The 22677-nt window shown below is 44.3% G+C and overlaps 1 protein-coding gene across 1 annotated transcript in view; it reads left to right on the forward strand.

Moving 5' to 3' along the window:
* Positions 1-22677, forward strand: part of LOC120986848 (coxsackievirus and adenovirus receptor homolog) — a 40205-nt gene that overhangs the window by 11857 nt on the left and 5671 nt on the right. Inside the window, exon 3 of the mRNA XM_040415551.1 lies at positions 8186-8268. Within this exon, the coding sequence (XP_040271485.1) occupies positions 8186-8268 (83 nt within the window). The remainder of the gene's footprint in view (positions 1-8185; positions 8269-22677) is intronic.

Genomic DNA, 22677 nt, shown 5'->3' on the forward strand with positions numbered 1-22677 from the left:
ACATAGGAGTACGGACCTGTAGATGTAATATACCGCTCTTACATAGGAGTACGAACCTGTAGATGTAATATACCGCTCTTACATAGGAGTACGGACCTGTAGATGTGATATACCGCTCTTACATAGGAGTATGGACCTGTAGATGTGATATACCGCTCTTACATAGAAGTACGGACCTGTAGATGTAATATACTGCTCTTATATAGGAGTACGAACCTGTAGATGTAATATACCGCTCTTACATAGGAGTACGGACCTATAGATGTGATATACCGCTCTTACATAGGAGTATGGACCTGTAGTTGTGATATACCGCTCTTATATAGAAGTACGGACCTGTAGATGTAATATACCACTCTTACATAGGAGTACGGACCTGTAGATGTAATATACCGCTCTTATATAGGAGTACGGACCTGTAGATGTGATATACCGCTCTTACATAGGAGTACGGACCTGTAGATGTAATATACCACTCTTACATAGGAGTACGGACCTGTAGATGTGATATACCGCTCTTACATAGGAGTATGGACCTGTAGTTGTGATATACCGCTCTTACATAGGAGTACGGACCTGTAGATGTGATATACCGCTCTTACATAGGAGTACGGACCTGTAGATGTAATATACCGCTCTTACATAGGAGTATGGACCTGTAGTTGTGATATACCGCTCTTATATAGAAGTACGGACCTGTAGATGTAATATACCACTCTTACATAGGAGTATGGACCTGTAGATGTAATATACCACTCTTACATAGGAGTACGGACCTGTAGATGTGATATACCGCTCTTACATAGGAGTATGGACCTGTAGATGTGATATACCGCTCTTATATAGGAGTAGGAACCTGTAGATGTAATATACCGCTCTTACATAGGAGTACGGACCTGTAGATGTGATATACCGCTCTTACATAGGAGTACGGACCTGTAGATGTAATATACCGCTCTTACATAGGAGTACGGACCTGAAGATGTCATATACCACTCTTACATAGGAGTATGGACCTATAGATGTAATATACCGCTCTTACATATGAGTACGGACCTGTAGATGTAATATACCACTCTTACATAGGAGTACGGACCTGTAGATGTAATATACCGCTCTTATATAGGAGTAGGAACCTGTAGATGTAATATACCGCTCTTACATAGGAGTATGGACCTTTAGATGTGATATACCGCTCTTACATAGGAGTACAGACCTGTAGATGTAATATACCGCTCTTACATAGAAGTACGGACCTGTAGATGTGATATACCGCTCTTACATAGAAGTACGGACCTGTAGATGTAATATACTGCTCTTATATAGGAGTACGAACCTGTAGATGTAATATACCACTCTTACATAGGAGTACGGACCTGTAGATGTGATATACCGCTCTTACATAGGAGTACGAACCTGTAGATGTGATATACCGCTCTTACATAGGAGTACGGACCTGTAGATGTAATATACCGCTCTTACATAGGAGTACGGACCTGTAGATGTGATATACCGCTCTTACATATGAGTACGGACCTGTGGATGTAATATACTGCTCTTACATAGGAGTACGAACCTGTAGATGTGATATACCGCTCTTACATAGGAGTACAGACCTGTAGATGTGATATACCACTCTTACATAGGAGTACGGACCTGTAGATGTAATATACCGCTCTTACATAGGAGTACGGACCTGTAGATGTAATATACTGCTCTTACATAGGAGTACGAACCTGTAGATGTGATATACCGCTCTTACATAGGAGTACGGACCTGTAGATGTGATATACCGCTCTTACATAGGAGTACAGACCTGTAGATGTGATATACCGCTCTTACATAGGAGTACGGACCTGTAGATGTGATATACCGCTCTTACATAGGAGTACGGACCTGTAGATGTAATATACCGCTCTTACATAGGAGTATGGACCTGTAGTTGTGATATACCGCTCTTACATAGGAGTACGGACCTGTAAATGTAATATACCGCTCTTACATAGGAGTACGAACCTGTAGATGTAATATACCGCTCTTACATAGGAGTACGGACCTGTAGATGTGATATACCGCTCTTACATAGGAGTATGGACCTGTAGTTGTGATATACCGCTCTTATATAGAAGTACGGACCTGTAGATGTAATATACCGCTCTTACATAGGAGTACGAACCTGTAGATGTGATATACCGCTCTTACATAGGAGTATGGACCTGTAGATGTGATATACCGCTCTTATATAGGAGTAGGAACCTGTAGATGTGATATACCGCTCTTACATAGGAGTACGGACCTGAAGATGTCATATACCGCTCTTACATATGAGTACGGACCTGTGGATGTAATATACCGCTCTTACATAGGAGTATGGACCTATAGATGTAATATACCGCTCTTACATATGAGTACGGACCTGTAGATGTAATATACCGCTCTTACATAGAAGTACGGACCTGTAGATGTGATATACCACTCTTACATAGGAGTACGGACCTGTAGTTGTGATATACCGCTCTTACATAGGAGTATGGACCTTTAGATGTGATATACCGCTCTTACATAGGAGTACAGACCTGTAGATGTAATATACCGCTCTTACATAGAAGTACGGACCTGTAGATGTGATATACCGCTCTTACATAGAAGTACGGACCTGTAGATGTAATATACTGCTCTTATATAGGAGTACGAACCTGTAGATGTAATATACCACTCTTACATAGGAGTACGGACCTGTAGATGTAATATACCGCTCTTACATAGGAGTACGAACCTGTAGATGTGATATACCGCTCTTACATAGGAGTACGGACCTGTAGATGTAATATACCGCTCTTACATAGGAGTACGGACCTGTAGATGTGATATACCGCTCTTACATAGGAGTACAGACCTGTAGATGTAATATACCGCTCTTACATAGGAGTACGAACCTGTAGATGTGATATACCGCTCTTACATAGGAGTACGGACCTGTAGATGTAATATACCGCTCTTACATAGGAGTACGGACCTGTAGATGTGATATACCGCTCTTACATATAAGTACGAACCTGTAGATGTAATATACCACTCTTACATAGGAGTATGGACCTGTAGTTGTGATATACCGCTCTTACATAGGAGTACGAACCTGTAGATGTGATATACCGCTCTTACATAGGAGTACAGACCTGTAGATGTAATATACCGCTCTTACATATAAGTACGGATCTGTAGATGTGATATACCGCTCTTACATAGGAGTACGGACCTGTAGATGTAATATACCGCTCTTACATATAAGTACGAACCTGTAGATGTAATATACCACTCTTACATAGGAGTATGGACCTGTAGTTGTGATATACCGCTCTTACATAGGAGTACAGACCTGTAGATGTAATATACCGCTCTTACATAGGAGTACGGACCTGTAGATGTAATATACCGCTCTTACATAGAAGTACGGACCTGTAGATGTAATATACCGCTCTTACATATAAGTACGGATCTGTAGATGTGATATACCGCTCTTACATAGGAGTACGGACCTGTAGATGTAATATACCACTCTTATATAGAAGTACGGACCTGTAGATGTAATATACCACTCTTACATAGGAGTACGGACCTGTAGATGTAATATACAGCTCTTACATAGGAGTACGGACCTGTAGATGTAATATACCACTCTTACATAGGAGTATGGACCTGTAGATGTAATATACCGCTCTTACATATGAGTACGGACCTATAGATGTAATATACCGCTCTTACATATGAGTACGGACCTGTAGTTGTGATATACCGCTCTTACATAGGAGTATGGACCTTTAGATGTGATATACCGCTCTTACATAGGAGTACAGACCTGTAGATGTAATATACCGCTCTTACATAGAAGTACGGACCTGTAGATGTGATATACCGCTCTTACATAGAAGTACGGACCTGTAGATGTAATATACTGCTCTTATATAGGAGTACGAACCTGTAGATGTAATATACCACTCTTACATAGGAGTACGGACCTGTAGATGTGATATACCGCTCTTACATAGGAGTACGGACCTGTAGATGTGATATACTGCTCTTACATAGGAGTACGAACCTGTAGATGTGATATACCGCTCTTACATAGGAGTACGGACCTGTAGATGTAATATACCGCTCTCACATAGGAGTACAGACCTGTAGATGTAATATACCGCTCTTACATAGGAGTACGAACCTGTAGATGTGATATACCGCTCTTACATAGGAGTACAGACCTGTAGATGTAATATACCGCTCTTACATAGGAGTACGAACCTGTAGATGTGATATACCGCTCTCACATAGGAGTACGGACCTGTAGATGTAATATACCGCTCTTACATAGGAGTACGGACCTGTAGATGTGATATACCGCTCTTACATATAAGTACGAACCTGTAGATGTAATATACCACTCTTACATAGGAGTATGGACCTGTAGTTGTGATATACCGCTCTTACATAGGAGTACGAACCTGTAGATGTGATATACCGCTCTTACATAGGAGTACAGACCTGTAGATGTAATATACCGCTCTTACATAGGAGTACGGACCTGTAGATGTAATATACCGCTCTTACATATAAGTACGGATCTGTAGATGTGATATACCGCTCTTACATAGGAGTACGGACCTGTAGATGTGATATACCGCTCTTACATAGGAGTACGGACCTGTAGATGTAATATACCACTCTTATATAGAAGTACGGACCTGTAGATGTAATATACCACTCTTACATAGGAGTACGGACCTGTAGATGTAATATACCTCTCTTACATAGGAGTACGGACCTGTAGATGTGATATACCGCTCTTACATAGGAGTACGGACCTGTAGATGTAATATACCGCTCTTATATAGGAGTACGGACCTGTAGATGTAATATACCGCTCTTACATAGGAGTACGGACCTGTAGATGTAATATACCGCTCTTACATAGGAGTACGGACCTGTAGATGTAATATACCGCTCTTACATAGGAGTACGGACCTGTAGATGTAATATACCGCTCTTACATAGGAGTACGGACCTGTAGATGTAATATACCGCTCTTACATAGGAGTACGGACCTGTAGATGTAATATACCGCTCTTACATAGGAGTACGGACCTGTAGATGTGATATACCGCTCTTACATAGGAGTACGGACCTGTAGATGTAATATACAGCTCTTACATAGGAGTACGGACCTGTAGATGTGATATACCGCTCTTATATAGGAGTAGGAACCTGTAGATGTAATATACCGCTCTTACATAGGAGTACGGACCTGTAGATGTGATATACCGCTCTTACATAGGAGTACGGACCTGTAGATGTAATATACAGCTCTTACATAGGAGTACGGACCTGTAGATGTGATATACCGCTCTTATATAGGAGTATGGACCTGTAGATGTGATATACCGCTCTTACATAGAAGTACGGACCTGTAGATGTAATATACCGCTCTTATATAGGAGTAGGAACCTGTAGATGTAATATACAGCTCTTACATAGGAGTACGGACCTGTAGATGTAATATACAGCTCTTACATAGGAGTACGGACCTGTAGATGTGATATACCGCTCTTATATAGGAGTATGGACCTGTAGATGTGATATACCGCTCTTACATAGAAGTACGGACCTGTAGATGTAATATACCGCTCTTATATAGGAGTATGGACCTGTAGATGTGATATACAGCTCTTACATAGGAGTACGGACCTGTAGATGTAATATACCGCTCTTACATAGGAGTATGGACCTGTAGTTGTGATATACCGCTCTTACATAGAAGTACGGACCTGTAGATGTAATATACCGCTCTTACATAGGAGTACGGACCTGTAGATGTAATATACCGCTCTTATATAGGAGTAGGAACCTGTAGATGTAATATACCACTCTTACATAGGAGTATGGACCTGTAGATGTAATATACCGCTCTTATATAGGAGTACGGACCTGTAGATGTAATATACCGCTCTTACATAGGAGTACGAACCTGTAGATGTAATATACCACTCTTACATAGGAGTATGGACCTGTAGATGTAATATACCGCTCTTACATAGGAGTATGGACCTGTAGATGTAATATACCGCTCTTATATAGGAGTAGGAACCTGTAGATGTAATATACCACTCTTACATAGGAGTACGGACCTGTAGATGTAATATACCGCTCTTACATAGGAGTACGGACCTGTAGATGTAATATACCACTCTTACATAGGAGTACGGACCTGTAGATGTAATATACCACTCTTACATAGGAGTACGGACCTGTAGATGTAATATACCGCTCTTACATAGGAGTACGGACCTGTAGATGTAATATACCGCTCTTACATAGGAGTACGGACCTGTAGATGTAATATACCGCTCTTACATAGGAGTACGGACCTGTAGATGTAATATACCGCTCTTACATAGGAGTACGGACCTGTAGATGTAATATACCACTCTTACATAGGAGTACGGACCTGTAGATGTAATATACCGCTCTTACATAGGAGTACGGACCTGTAGATGTGATATACCGCTCTTACATAGGAGTACGGACCTGTAGATGTAATATACCGCTCTTACATAGGAGTACGGACCTGTAGATGTGATATACCGCTCTTACATAGAAGTACGGACCTGTAGATGTAATATACCGCTCTTACATAGGAGTATGGACCTGTAGTTGTGATATACCGCTCTTACATAGAAGTACGGACCTGTAGATGTAATATACCGCTCTTACATAGGAGTACGGACCTGTAGATGTAATATACCGCTCTTATATAGGAGTAGGAACCTGTAGATGTAATATACCACTCTTACATAGGAGTATGGACCTGTAGATGTAATATACCGCTCTTATATAGGAGTACGGACCTGTAGATGTAATATACCGCTCTTACATAGGAGTACGAACCTGTAGATGTAATATACCACTCTTACATAGGAGTATGGACCTGTAGATGTAATATACCGCTCTTATATAGGAGTACGGACCTGTAGATGTAATATACCGCTCTTATATAGGAGTAGGAACCTGTAGATGTAATATACCACTCTTACATAGGAGTACGGACCTGTAGATGTAATATACCACTCTTACATAGGAGTACGGACCTGTAGATGTAATATACCGCTCTTACATAGGAGTACGGACCTGTAGATGTAATATACCGCTCTTACATAGGAGTACGGACCTGTAGATGTAATATACCACTCTTACATAGGAGTACGGACCTGTAGATGTAATATACCGCTCTTACATAGGAGTACGGACCTGTAGATGTGATATACCGCTCTTACATAGGAGTACGGACCTGTAGATGTAATATACCGCTCTTACATAGGAGTACGGACCTGTAGATGTGATATACCGCTCTTACATAGGAGTACGGACCTGTAGATGTAATATACAGCTCTTACATAGGAGTACGGACCTGTAGATGTGATATACCGCTCTTATATAGGAGTAGGAACCTGTAGATGTAATATACCGCTCTTACATAGGAGTACGGACCTGTAGATGTAATATACCGCTCTTACATAGGAGTACGGACCTGTAGATGTGATATACCGCTCTTACATAGGAGTACGGACCTGTAGATGTAATATACAGCTCTTACATAGGAGTACGGACCTGTAGATGTGATATACCGCTCTTATATAGGAGTAGGAACCTGTAGATGTAATATACCGCTCTTACATAGGAGTACGGACCTGTAGATGTAATATACCGCTCTTACATAGGAGTACGGACCTGTAGATGTGATATACCGCTCTTACATAGGAGTACGGACCTGTAGATGTAATATACCACTCTTACATATGAGTACCGACCTGTAGATGTAATATACCGCTCTTACATAGGAGTACGGACCTGTAGATGTAATATACAGCTCTTACATAGGAGTACGGACCTGTAGATGTGATATACCGCTCTTATATAGGAGTAGGAACCTGTAGATGTAATATACCGCTCTTACATAGGAGTACGGACCTGTAGATGTAATATACCGCTCTTACATAGGAGTACGGACCTGTAGATGTGATATACCGCTCTCACATAGGGCAGCATATGTAGCAGAGATATCCATAGGTTGTCCTGTGAGACATTATTGACGGGTCCTTTCTTACGAGGTCACTCAGATATCTTCTTTCTCGTTCAGATGATCAATCACATACTTTACAACTCGGAGGAAACCAATACCAGCCGCCACCCAGGAGTGTCAGTTACGAAAATGCAATACCGGTAAGTTGTGATCAAATGTAGGATAGCCTCATTAAATGAGATTAGAAGATGGGGGTAATTTCACTGGACTCAAGGTAACCTGTAAACGGTAATATTCTAACACAATGTCATAGACCCTCCCTCCCGTCATATATGATATGGGTGTACTATACAAGTTATAGGTGGGATTCCCAGTACCCCAGGAAAGGTTCAACTCGATGCTCAAGCCATGTCACTAAATACCTTGGCCCATAGCCTCGATGGGTTCTCATCTGGCACCCAAAACCCATAACAAAAGATGCATAACGACTGATCATACATACTGCTGCTTCATACAGCTATACAGGAGATATACACAGTGGAGTTCCATTATTCTGAGCAGCAGACAGAGTAACCACTTTGTGCAACATGGAAAGCAGCTATACCGGCTGGGAGTGACTCTATAAGAGATATGTGTGCAGACAGCCTATCACACCTTATATACCCACGGAGGAATATGTGTGCAAACAGCCTATCACACCTTATATACTCATGGAGGGATATGTGTGCAGACAGCCTATTACATACCTTATATACCCACTGAGGGATATGTGTGCAGACAGCCTATCACACCCCTTATATACCCACGGAGGGATATGTGTGCAGACAGCCTATCACACCTTATATACCCACCGAGGGATATGTGTGCACACAGCCTATTACATACCTTATATACCCACCGAGGGATATGTGTGCAGACAGCCTATCACACCTTATATACCCACCAAGGGATATGTGTGCAGACAGCGTATCACACCTTATATACCCACCGAGGGATATGTGTGCACACAGCCTATTACATACCTTATATACCCACCGAGGGATATGTGTGCAGACAGCCTATCACACCTTATATACCCACCGAGGGATATGTGTGCACACAGCCTATTACATACCTTATATACCCACCGAGGGATATGTGTGCAGACAGCCTATCACACCTTATATACCCACGGAGGGATATGTGTGCAGACAGCCTATCACACCTTACATACCCACCGAGGGATATGTGTACAGACAGCCTATCACACCTTATATACTCATGGAGGGATATGTGTGCAGACAGCCTATCACACCTTACATACCCACCGAGGGATATGTGTACAGACAGCCTATCACACCTTATATACTCATGGAGGGATATGTGTGCAGACAGCCTATCACACCTTATATACCCACGGAGGGATATGTGTGCATACAGCCTATCACACACCTTATATACCCACCGAGAGATATGTGTGCAGACAGCCTATCACACACCTTATATACCCACTGAGGGATATGTGTGCAGACAGCCTATCACACCTTATATACCCACGGAGGGATATGTGTGCAGACAGCCTATCACACCTTATATACTCATGGAGGGATATGTGTGCAGACAGCTTATCACATCTTATATACCCACCGAGGGATATCTGTGCAGACAGCTTATCACATCTTATATACCCACCGAGGCATATGTGCGCAGACACCCTATCACACCTTTGTGGCAAACCCAGCCACTGTATATTGTCATTCCTGTATGTACGATGTTATTGCATATGTGTATGCCACTTTAAAGAACCAAGCGTATATATGTTTTGTGTAATATGGTTCAGGTGGGCTGTAACGTTCTTATGCTGGCTGCATGAAAACCGCCAGCATTCATGCAATTGTATGTTATGTGAGGGGACCCAGATAGCTCATTTTATTGTATTCGTGTTGTCTGAGTGCCATCCACCTAATGATATGCACTCAGACTTGAGCTGTCTGGGAATGTGTTAAATGTCTATGTGTATTGTAAAGGGTGGGACATTGTATGTTCTATCACGGACAGAGGGGAGGATTTTGTGTGGGAGTGTCTGAGTGTATTGTATGTGGTTATTGGCTGTTTTTACAAAACCCTGGGGTGGTAACTTTGTTGGAAGATGTGTATAAAATGCTTGTGTGTTAAAATAAAGAGAGTTCCTGTTTTACATTCAACATAGAGCCTCGTCTCATGTGTGGGGGATTGCTATACGCTGTATACTCCCCGGGCTATAACTCCTAGCTCTTGTAAGAGCTTGCTCCTGGTTCCTGCCTCTGGATTTAGGAGAGGTTCACCCACTGGAGCCTTGTCATAGGTCCAGGGTGGGTAGGAGACGGCGAGACCTCCACCAAGCTTCGGCGGTTCGTGGGGTCTGCAGTGCTGACGGGGTCAAGTGGAGTGCTTGGAGTCCTCTGGAAGCACTTGGAGCAACTATCGACGGAGGTACCCGGTCGGGGTGCTAGGCGTTCCGTTACAGTTCTTGGGAGGGAAGGATTGTATGCTGTACCGGCCTATTTGGATCATTGCCTGCTTTTCCTGTCTACCAGCGGAGACCTTGTGGATCGTGCTACCCCTCCGCTACAATTATATACCCACAGAGAGATATGTGTGCAAACAGCCTATCACACCTTATATACCCACCGAGGGATATGTGTGCAAACAGCCTATCATACCTTATATACCCACGAGGGATATGTGTGCAGACAGCCTATCACACCTTATATACCCACAGAGAGATATGTGTGCAAACAGCCTATCATACCTTATATACCCACCGAGGGATATGTGTGCAGACAGCCTATCACACCTTATATACCCACGAGGGATATGTGTGCAGACAGCCTATCACACCTTATATACCCACGGAGGGATATGTGTGCAGACAGCCTATCACACCTTATATACCCACTGAGGGATATGTGTGCAGACAGCCTATCACACCTTATATACCCACTGAGGGATGTGTGTGCAGACAGCCTATCACACCTTATATACTCATGGAGGGATATGTGTGCAGACAGCCTATCACACCTTATATACCCACGGAGGGATATGTGTGCAGACAGCCTATCACACCTTATATACTCATGGAGGGATATGTGTGCAGACAGCTTATCACATCTTATATACCCACCGAGGGATATCTGTGCAGACAGCTTATCACATCTTATATACCCACCGAGGCATATGTGCGCAGACACCCTATCACACCTTATATACCCACAGAGAGATATGTGTGCAGACAGCCCATCACACCTTATATACCCATGGAGGGATATGTGTGCAGACAGCCTATCACACACCTTATATACCCACCGAGGGATATGTGTGCAGACAGCCTATTACATCTTATATACCCACCGAGGGATATGTGTGTAGACAGCCTATCACACCTTATATACCCACCGAGGAATATGTGTGCAGACAGCATATCATACACCTTATATACCCACCGAGGGATATGTGTGCAGACAGCCTATCACACACCTTATATACTCACGAGGGATATGTGTGCAGACAGCTTATCACACCTTATATACCCACCGAGGAATATGTGTGCAGACAGCATATCATACACCTTATATACCCACCGAGGGATATGTGTGCAGACAGCCTATCACACACCTTATATACCCACCGAGGGATATGTGTGCAGACAGACTATCACACAACTTATATACCCACCGAGGGATATGTGTGCAGACAGCCTATCACACCTTATATACCCACCGAGGGATATGTGTGCAGACAGCCTATCACACCCCTTATATACCCACCGAGGGATATGTGTGCAGACAGCCTATCACACCTTATATACCCACCGAGGGATATGTGTGCAGACAGCCTATCACCCCTTATATACCCACCGAGGGATATGTGTGCAGACAGTCTATCACACACCTTATATACCCACCGAGGGATATGTGTGCAGACAGCCTATCACACAACTTATATACCCACCGAGGGATATGTGTGCAGACAGCCTATCACACCTTATATACCCTCCGAGGGATATGTGTGCAGACAGCCTATCACACCTTATATACCCACCTAGGGATATGTGTGCAGACAGCCTATCACACACCTTATATACCCACAGAGGGATATGTGTGCAGACTGCCTATCACACACCTTATATACCCACCGAGGGATATGTGTGCAGACAGCCTATCACACCTTATATACCCACGGAGGGATATGTGTGCAGACAGCCTATCACACCTTATATACTCATGGAGGGATATGTGTGCAGACAGCTTATCACATCTTATATACCCACCGAGGGATATCTGTGCAGACAGCTTATCACATCTTATATACCCACCGAGGCATATGTGCGCAGACACCCTATCACACCTTTGTGGCAAACCCAGCCACTGTATATTGTCATTCCTGTATGTACGATGTTATTGCATATGTGTATGCCACTTTAAAGAACCAAGCGTATATATGTTTTGTGTAATATGGTTCAGGTGGGCTGTAACGTTCTTATGCTGGCTGCATGAAAACCGCCAGCATTCATGCAATTGTATGTTATGTGAGGGGACCCAGATAGCTCATTTTATTGTATTCGTGTTGTCTGAGTGCCATCCACCTAATGATATGCACTCAGACTTGAGCTGTCTGGGAATGTGTTAAATGTCTATGTGTATTGTAAAGGGTGGGACATTGTATGTTCTATCACGGACAGAGGGGAGGATTTTGTGTGGGAGTGTCTGAGTGTATTGTATGTGGTTATTGGCTGTTTTTACAAAACCCTGGGGTGGTAACTTTGTTGGAAGATGTGTATAAAATGCTTGTGTGTTAAAATAAAGAGAGTTCCTGTTTTACATTCAACATAGAGCCTCGTCTCATGTGTGGGGGATTGCTATACGCTGTATACTCCCCGGGCTATAACTCCTAGCTCTTGTAAGAGCTTGCTCCTGGTTCCTGCCTCTGGATTTAGGAGAGGTTCACCCACTGGAGCCTTGTCATAGGTCCAGGGTGGGTAGGAGACGGCGAGACCTCCACCAAGCTTCGGCGGTTCGTGGGGTCTGCAGTGCTGACGGGGTCAAGTGGAGTGCTTGGAGTCCTCTGGAAGCACTTGGAGCAACTATCGACGGAGGTACCCGGTCGGGGTGCTAGGCGTTCCGTTACAGTTCTTGGGAGGGAAGGATTGTATGCTGTACCGGCCTATTTGGATCATTGCCTGCTTTTCCTGTCTACCAGCGGAGACCTTGTGGATCGTGCTACCCCTCCGCTACAATTATATACCCACAGAGAGATATGTGTGCAAACAGCCTATCACACCTTATATACCCACCGAGGGATATGTGTGCAAACAGCCTATCATACCTTATATACCCACGAGGGATATGTGTGCAGACAGCCTATCACACCTTATATACCCACAGAGAGATATGTGTGCAAACAGCCTATCATACCTTATATACCCACCGAGGGATATGTGTGCAGACAGCCTATCACACCTTATATACCCACGAGGGATATGTGTGCAGACAGCCTATCACACCTTATATACCCACGGAGGGATATGTGTGCAGACAGCCTATCACACCTTATATACCCACTGAGGGATATGTGTGCAGACAGCCTATCACACCTTATATACCCACTGAGGGATGTGTGTGCAGACAGCCTATCACACCTTATATACTCATGGAGGGATATGTGTGCAGACAGCCTATCACACCTTATATACCCACGGAGGGATATGTGTGCAGACAGCCTATCACACCTTATATACTCATGGAGGGATATGTGTGCAGACAGCTTATCACATCTTATATACCCACCGAGGGATATCTGTGCAGACAGCTTATCACATCTTATATACCCACCGAGGCATATGTGCGCAGACACCCTATCACACCTTATATACCCACAGAGAGATATGTGTGCAGACAGCCCATCACACCTTATATACCCATGGAGGGATATGTGTGCAGACAGCCTATCACACACCTTATATACCCACCGAGGGATATGTGTGCAGACAGCCTATTACATCTTATATACCCACCGAGGGATATGTGTGTAGACAGCCTATCACACCTTATATACCCACCGAGGAATATGTGTGCAGACAGCATATCATACACCTTATATACCCACCGAGGGATATGTGTGCAGACAGCCTATCACACACCTTATATACTCACGAGGGATATGTGTGCAGACAGCTTATCACACCTTATATACCCACCGAGGAATATGTGTGCAGACAGCATATCATACACCTTATATACCCACCGAGGGATATGTGTGCAGACAGCCTATCACACACCTTATATACCCACCGAGGGATATGTGTGCAGACAGACTATCACACAACTTATATACCCACCGAGGGATATGTGTGCAGACAGCCTATCACACCTTATATACCCACCGAGGGATATGTGTGCAGACAGCCTATCACACCCCTTATATACCCACCGAGGGATATGTGTGCAGACAGCCTATCACACCTTATATACCCACCGAGGGATATGTGTGCAGACAGCCTATCACCCCTTATATACCCACCGAGGGATATGTGTGCAGACAGTCTATCACACACCTTATATACCCACCGAGGGATATGTGTGCAGACAGCCTATCACACAACTTATATACCCACCGAGGGATATGTGTGCAGACAGCCTATCACACCTTATATACCCTCCGAGGGATATGTGTGCAGACAGCCTATCACACCTTATATACCCACCTAGGGATATGTGTGCAGACAGCCTATCACACACCTTATATACCCACAGAGGGATATGTGTGCAGACTGCCTATCACACACCTTATATACCCACCGAGGGATATGTGTGCAGACAGCCTATCACACACCTTATATACCCACAGAGGGATATGTGTGCAGACTGCCTATCACACACCTTATATACCCACAGAGGGATATGTGTGCAGACAGCTTATCACACCTTATATACCCACCGAGGGATATGTGTACAGACAGCCTATCACACAACCTATATACCCACCGAGGGATACGTGTGCAGACAGCCTATCACACACCTTAGCGAACGAGCAGAACACCATTCTGTGCTGAGCTGTGAATGAGGGTGGTTTGGTCTTACAGTGTCTGCCAGAAATAAAACAGCTTGGGGAGTCAGGTAGAGTCAGAAATCAATCACTCTTGCATTCTACTGCTAGGGAGAGTGATTTGTGTGTGTAGAATAGGGACAGGTAGGGAAAGCTGTCAGCCAGGAAGTGAGAAGTTGAGGCTGGGTGTGCCTCCTAGCTACCTGCAAGAACATCCTTTCATTTTTCCCTTTTTTTACCCAAATCCTTTTTTTTTTTTTGGGGGGGGGGGGGGGGTAGTGGAATAAGCGAACACTGTACAACACGTGTTCTACCATCAATTTAGCATAACATATAGAATACTAGTGAGATCTGTGTCGGGTCATCTCACACATTTCATTTATTTTTTGTTTTAGTTTGAAAAAACTGTATACATCAGTGATTGAGAACGAAATATTAGGGCTGAATCTGTTTATTATCTCCACACACACAGTTCCAGCATATATATTTGATCATAGCCTAGGACAGCAATTTACCTGTGAGTATTACCATAACATAGAGTGTCAGGCCTGGCCCTCAATCATTTGTTTTTGTTTATTTTATATCCGCACATTGGAATTTTACTTTTTTGGGGATTGTTCAATGTAATGATACCAGCATATATACGTGATTACTACAACTATACACAGGGTAGCACATAATTATATGTGAATGATAACAAATTTAGGCCTAAATCCGTTTCAGATCAATGTTTTGAAGGGATTGCTATTGATTATATTTAATCCAGCATATATACATGACTACTACAGCAATACACAGGGTAGTGCACAACATTATCTGAGAGGCCTAAAAATGTCAGGGCTATGGAAGGGTTCCAAACAAAAGACTCAGAGCCAGAATGTGGGCAGTAGCAGCATCAGCTATCCGGCCAGAAGTAGTAGTAATAGTAGTAGGCAGCAGAAAGAGAATGAGATTGTGGATGGGATGGCTCACTCCTCCTTAGTCGCAGCAGGATGACGTGAAGGTGACTTTGGAGTCTGACATTGTTCCATGGAGCCAGGGGTCACAGCGTTCCTCCTGCTCCTCCTTCTTGCAGCCCCAGAGAAGGCTATCGGTGGAGCTCTCTGTCTTCACTGCCCATTCCTAGAAGGGCACCTTTCTTTTCCCTAAGAAGTGGCAAGAAAACCTCACTTCACCCTACGACAGACAGTCAAGAGAGTCTCCCTGTTGATTACATGTGTGAGAGCAGTGACCATTTGGGCTGCCCTGAGAAGGAGGTTGGAGAGGAGGCTGGGGACCCCATGCATACCTGAGTTGATGGTGGTAATAGTGGCACCTCTATCCACAGCATTGGTGGTGGGGGCAGCAAAAGTGGCAGTCTGGAAAAATGCAGAGCAGGGGAGGGGGGCCTAGGGGTCCACTATGTTATTTCACAATTTAATAAAAGTGGCAGGGAGGGTGAGGACTAGGATGACAATTGTGTGCTGGACAGGACCTGGGGTACTGAGGAGAAGGTAACATCAGTGGAGAAGGGGGTTGGCGGCGGCAGCAATAAAGAGCAGAGGCAACATACCTTCCAAAGAACAGCCAGGGCCACGTCTGCTTCGGGATCCGGTGATGTCGCTGATACTGTGGGTGAGTTAGGCCCAAAATGTGCCAGAGCTAAGCCCAGCTTGGCTGCCTGTGGCTCTATGCAAGCAACTCCCGTATGGCTCTATTTCTCCACAAGGCAGGCACACAAAACCACTGCCATGTGCAAGATCTGCAGGATTAAAATAAGCCATGGCCATTCAAACACAATTATAGGTACCAGAGGTCTATTTCAGTACAGGAGGAGGCATCACCGGATCTTTTGGGAAAATGCAACTGGCTAGCATTCCCAATCAGAATAAGTCTGTCCTTCTCCTGGTCGTCTTTGTGGCAGCTAGCCCACATTCCCAAGCAGTATGGAATTGTTGTCATCATCATCATCACCTTCTTCTTCTCCTGCTAGGACTCCTCCTTGTCCTCGGCTCCATTGTGAGACATCTATAATGAAATATTAGCCAAGATAACATTTTTCTCCACCAGCAATTAGCTTGTCTACAAGCTGAACCCCCACCTGGCCACAATGCTGATGGTGCAGTCACGGCAGTACCATTTTAGTAGAGCCTTGTACTCTCACTTGGCAGAGAATGCGGGCCACTCCTTACTTACGATCAGGGACAGTACATGACTTTCACGTCCCGCTGGGTCAATGTTTTTTGCAGCAGTGGAGAGGCAGTACCACGGCAACATGGCCAGGTCCTTTTAACCCCCTCTCACTATATCATGGGGCTGACTCCCACAGCTGGCACCTATCTGCCTCCTCCGCTATGCACAAGGTCCTGTCTCCAACAGTAGCAGGGAACAGGGTCGCTTGCATTACCCCTCTTTTCTATCACATGTGTCAAGTTAAGCTGATCGGCCTGGGCAAGAGTAGCCACAGCAGCAAGCAGTTGAAGCTAAATTACATCAAGCAGCAAACATCCTGCTGGGCAAGGTGGTCAGCGACAATGGGTGCAACATCCTGGCTGCCCTAGACCGGGTGGAAATAACACATGCTCCCTAAATGACCTTTAAAAATATGCACTGGCTTGCGCAAGGTGCTGGCAATGTCCAGAAGACTGTCTCTCTTTTTAGCCAATCTCACATGGTGAGGAACACTCTCCTGGCCTTGCAGCGTCTGTAATGCACTGTGGCTACACCGCTTAAACTGCGACGTTCCAACTCACTGGAATTCAATATTGCCATGCTCGAGCGTCTGTACGAGCAGCAGAAAGCGGTTAACAATTTGGTCATATACCAGACCGCCTCAGCAGGAAGCATGTGTTGTTTGCTGGTCTGGCAGTGGCAGCTCATGCCATTCATGCTGAAGTTGTCCCTCATCCCCCTCATATGTATTTTTGAAAAGTTACCGATACTCATGCAACAGGTGGACAGAGGAGGAAGAAGAAGAACTGCTAATGCATCTTGCAGTCTGCCCTGTAGCTGTTGGGGACCCACAAAGAGAAACTTCCTTGGGGGAGAAGGAGGTGCTGCCACTTGAGGAGGAGAAAGAGGAGTCTGAGTTGGAGGAGAAAGAAGATAATGATGATGATTATGACGGTGACATCAGCCACGACACCCAATCGTCTCAGTGGGTGGAGGAGGTGGAAAGACGTCCTGTAGACTTGCTTGCTTACGCAGTGACAGACGGTTCGATGACATCAAGCAGTCTGATGATTGCTGGATAGCCATGCTTTTAGACCCTCGCTATCAAAGCAAAATGTGGGACTCCAAATTACGTTATTACCAGGAAACACTGTGTACGCAGCGTGTCGAAGCTTAGCGCGGGCAGACACATGCTGTCAGCATATCTAAAAGGGAGGCTTCTCTCTGCCTCTCTGCCCCAGAAGTCACCCCCCCTTCCCGCCGTCCTGAGCAGCAGAAGCCACAGCAACAATTTCAGACTCCTGAACATGATGGAGCAGCTTTTCCACTTGCTGCACCCCACTGAGACCAGTCAGCAAGCCGACAGCTCCCGCCTCAATGCCAAGGTTCAGGCCTACCTACATTCTGGCCAGTTTCTGGTGCATACCCTGTTCCTTTATTTCTGGGCAGGCAGGCCAGAACAATGCCCCAATCTAGCAATCAGCTGTTTGAGAAGGCAGCAACCCTCCTGGGATCACCAAAGCCCTCTCTCTGTAACGTCACATTCATCGGTCACATGGCCTAGGAGCCCTATAGAAGTGAAAGGGGCTGAGCTGCGATACCAAGCACAGCTGCTATACTATGTGCCGTGCCGTGCTTGGTGAGCTGAGAGAAGGTAGCGGCGCTCAAACAGCTGATCGGTGGGGTCCCGGTTGTTGAACCCCCACCAATCAGATACTGATTGCTTGTTTCACAGTGTTAATATATGTGTGTTCAGCTTTACTATATTCCAAAGCTTCCAAAAATTGTCCCCTATCGGGTGGCAGATAATGTTTAAACACACACTGTGTTATGGGATAAAAAATAAAAAAGTGGCTGGGGGGACCAGACCCCCACCAATCAGATACTGATGACCTATCCAGAAGATTGGTGTCATCAGTAAAAAGATCTTGGAAAACCCTTATAAGTTCTCTGCTCTGCAGGTGGACAGCAGTCCTCTGAAGAAGCCACAAGTCTCTTCATTCTTGGCAGAACCGATGGTGCAGAGATCAGACCCCCACATATCATAATGTCATGGCCGATCTGTAATATACCTGACCAGTATTAAGACTTCCATAGTCACTACTTTGCACAGGCCACTCTGCTCAGTCTAAGGGCAAAAACAGGTTTTCACCAGAGCCCACTGAATAGACAAGATAGAATTGACTGATGTTAATGGGGTTGTCAAGCCTAGGAGCCGACAACCCCAATGGTTATATTCTTTGTCCAATTTCGCCACACTGCTGCCCCATTCTTGGCCGATTCAGATCCCTGCCAGATCAAAAGTGGTTTGGTCTGGTGAATTCTGCAGTCAATCATGGCTTTCAATGGTGATAGCGATCCATTGCTAGTGATGTACTGTTTTAGCACATGTAACCGTTGAAGCCAGTGATTGGCTGCAGAAGTCATTGGACCAAGCCATTTGCGGTCCATCAGGGATCTCAAGGAAGAGGGCAGCAGCACAAGAATGGCAGTAATGTAGAAATGTGCGTTTTATTCTTTTATATGAACACAGGTTACAAACATTGGGGTTGTTGCCTCTTTGGCCAGACAACCCTTTTAAGTCCCAGGTTACAAACTCAGAGTAATTCTGACTGAAATAGCAGCAGGGGGTCGAAGGTAGGTGAACATATTAAGCAATCAGGGATAGTAATAAGTTAGCCATGTAAGAATCAGAGAAGGACAACAAGTACTAGAGGGTAAAATAGAGGCAAATCCAAAAAACAGTGCAGAAGTCAGGTTATACGCATGCAGAACTGGTCAGATATGGTCAGGAGCAAAGCCAAGATCAAAAATTCATCATAGTATATCCACAGAGTAAATCCAAAAGTTGTGGTTAGGAGCAAAGCCAATATCAAAATCACAGGATATCCAAGGGGTAAATACAAGAAAAAGTGATCAGGAGTAAAACCAAGATAAAATAAAAACCCCGTATATCCAAAGAGTAAATCCAGAATAAGTGGTCAGGAGCTAAGCCAAGGTCAAAATCACAGAATATCCAAAAGGTAAACCCAGAGGAAGCAGTCAGGAACAAAGTTGCAGTGGCCAGGTTTGGGGTGGCCCCAACACTACGCTGGGTCCCCCGGACACCGTCGAGGTGTCACCACATGTTGCTGCTTTCCGGAAGGGATGGTAAGATGTGGTGCACCCCAATGGGGAAATAAGTCCAGAGAGTCAGGGTCTGCAGTAAACCAGGGTGCTTCTTTATTGGAGGAATTCAGGTACAAAACAATACAGGTGAGGCATAGGGCTGGCTTCTCCAGTCTCCTCCCTGGCAGAAGAAGGGTTTGATGCTGAGGAAAGCCTGAGCTAGCTGTGCCTCTTTCTCTTCAGAAGGCTGGTACCCTGATCCAAGGCTGGTCATCCAGGGTCTGTGGCAGCGTATCCCCGTCTCAGCATCTTCTTCTGGTCACTCAGTAGTCTGGCAGAGTCTCCTCTCTGGCAGAAGAAGGGTTTGATCCTGAGGAAAGGCCTGAGCTAACTGTCCCTCTCTCAGAAGGCTGGCATCCTGGTCAAGGGTCCACGGTCTGTAGCTCAGTAGTCCGGGTGGCTCCTTAGTCACAGGTGACCCATGGTCTGTGGCTCAGCGTCACCATCTCAGCGTCTTCTTCTGGTAACTCATGCAGACTGGCATAAGTCTCCCCAACAAGCACTGGTCCTTAACTTCAGAACACTAGGGGCTCTGACTGCTCTCCTTATATACAGTTTTTGCTAGACTAGAACCTTCTAGTGGGAGGGGTGGAGCGGAGAAACTCAGAACAAACAGATACAATGTTTCAGCTCCCGTCTGGTATAGACTTATAGCTTCAATTATACTTAATGGCCATGACACAGCAGATTTTCCAGACAAAAACAAGTTTCCAGACATAACAACAGAGATAAACCAGACATTTTAAAAGGTCAGGGTGTCTGGTTTTTGGTGGTAAACAATTCCGTTTTTTTACCTCCAAAACATGGTCTTCTTTAACCACTTCAGCCCCCAGTGCTTAAACACCCTGAAAGACCAGGCCACTTTTTACACTTCTGACCTACACTACTTTCACCATTTATTGCTCGGTCATGCAACTTACCACCCAAATGAATTTTACCTCCTTTTCTTCTCACTAATAGAGCTTTCATTTGGTGGTATTTCATTGCTGCTGACATTTTTACTTTTTTTGTTATTAATCGAAATTTAACGATTTTTTTGAAAAAAAATGAAATTTTTCACTTTCAGTTGTAAAATTTTGCAAAAAAAACGACATCCATATATAAATTTTGCTCTAAATTTATTGTTCTACATGTCTTTGATAAAAAAAAAATGTTTGGGTAAAAAAAAAATGGTTTGGGTAAAAGTTATAGCGTTTACAAACTATGGTACAAAAATGTGAATTTCCGCTTTTTGAAGCAGCTCTGACTTTCTGAGCACCTGTCATGTTTCCTGAGGTTCTACAATGCCCACACAGTACAAACACCCCACAAATGACCCCATTTCGGAAAGTACACACCCTAAGGTATTCGCTGATGGGCATAGTGAGTTCATAGAACTTTTTATTTTTTGTCACAAGTTAGCGGAAAATGATGATTTTTTTTTTTTACAAAGTCTCATATTCCACTAACTTGTGACAAAAAATAAAAAGTTCTATGAACTCACTATGCCCATCAGCGAATACTTTGGGGTCTCTTCTTTCCAAAATGGGGTCACTTGTGGGGTAGTTATACTGCCCTGGCATTCTAGGGGCCCAAATGTGTGGTAAGGAGTTTGAAATCAAATTCTGTAAAAAATGACGAGTGAAATCCGAAAGGTGCTCTTTGGAATATGGGCCCCTTTGCCCACCTAGGCTGCAAAAAAGTGTCACACATCTGGTATCTCTGTATTCAGGAGAAGTTGAGGAATGTGTTTTGGGGTGTCTTTTTACATATACCCATGCTGGGTGAGAGAAATATCTTGGTCAAATGCCAACTTTGTATAAAAAAATGGGAAAAGTTGTCTTTTGCCAAGATATTTCTCTCACCCAGCATGGTTATATGTAAAATGACACCCCAAAACACATTCCCCAACTTCTCCTGAGTACGGAGATACCAGATGTGTGACACTTTTTTGCAGCCTAGGTGGGCAAAGGGGCCCATATTCCAAAGAGCACCTTTCGGATTTCACAGGTCATTTTTTACAGAATTTGATTTCAAACTCCTTACCACACATTTGGGCCCCTAGAATGCCAGGGCAGTATAACTACCCCACAAGTGACCCCATTTTGGAAAGAAGAGACCCCAAGGTATTCGCTGATGGGCATAGTGAGTTCATGGAAGTTTTTATTTTTTGTCACAAGTTAGTGGAATATGAGACTTTGTATGAAAAAAAAAAAAAAAAAATCTGCATTTTCCACTAACTTGTGACA

The sequence above is a fragment of the Bufo bufo genome, chromosome 1, assembly GCF_905171765.1.
Source record: "Bufo bufo chromosome 1, aBufBuf1.1, whole genome shotgun sequence".
In the NCBI taxonomy this organism is placed as follows: Eukaryota; Metazoa; Chordata; class Amphibia; order Anura; family Bufonidae; genus Bufo; species Bufo bufo.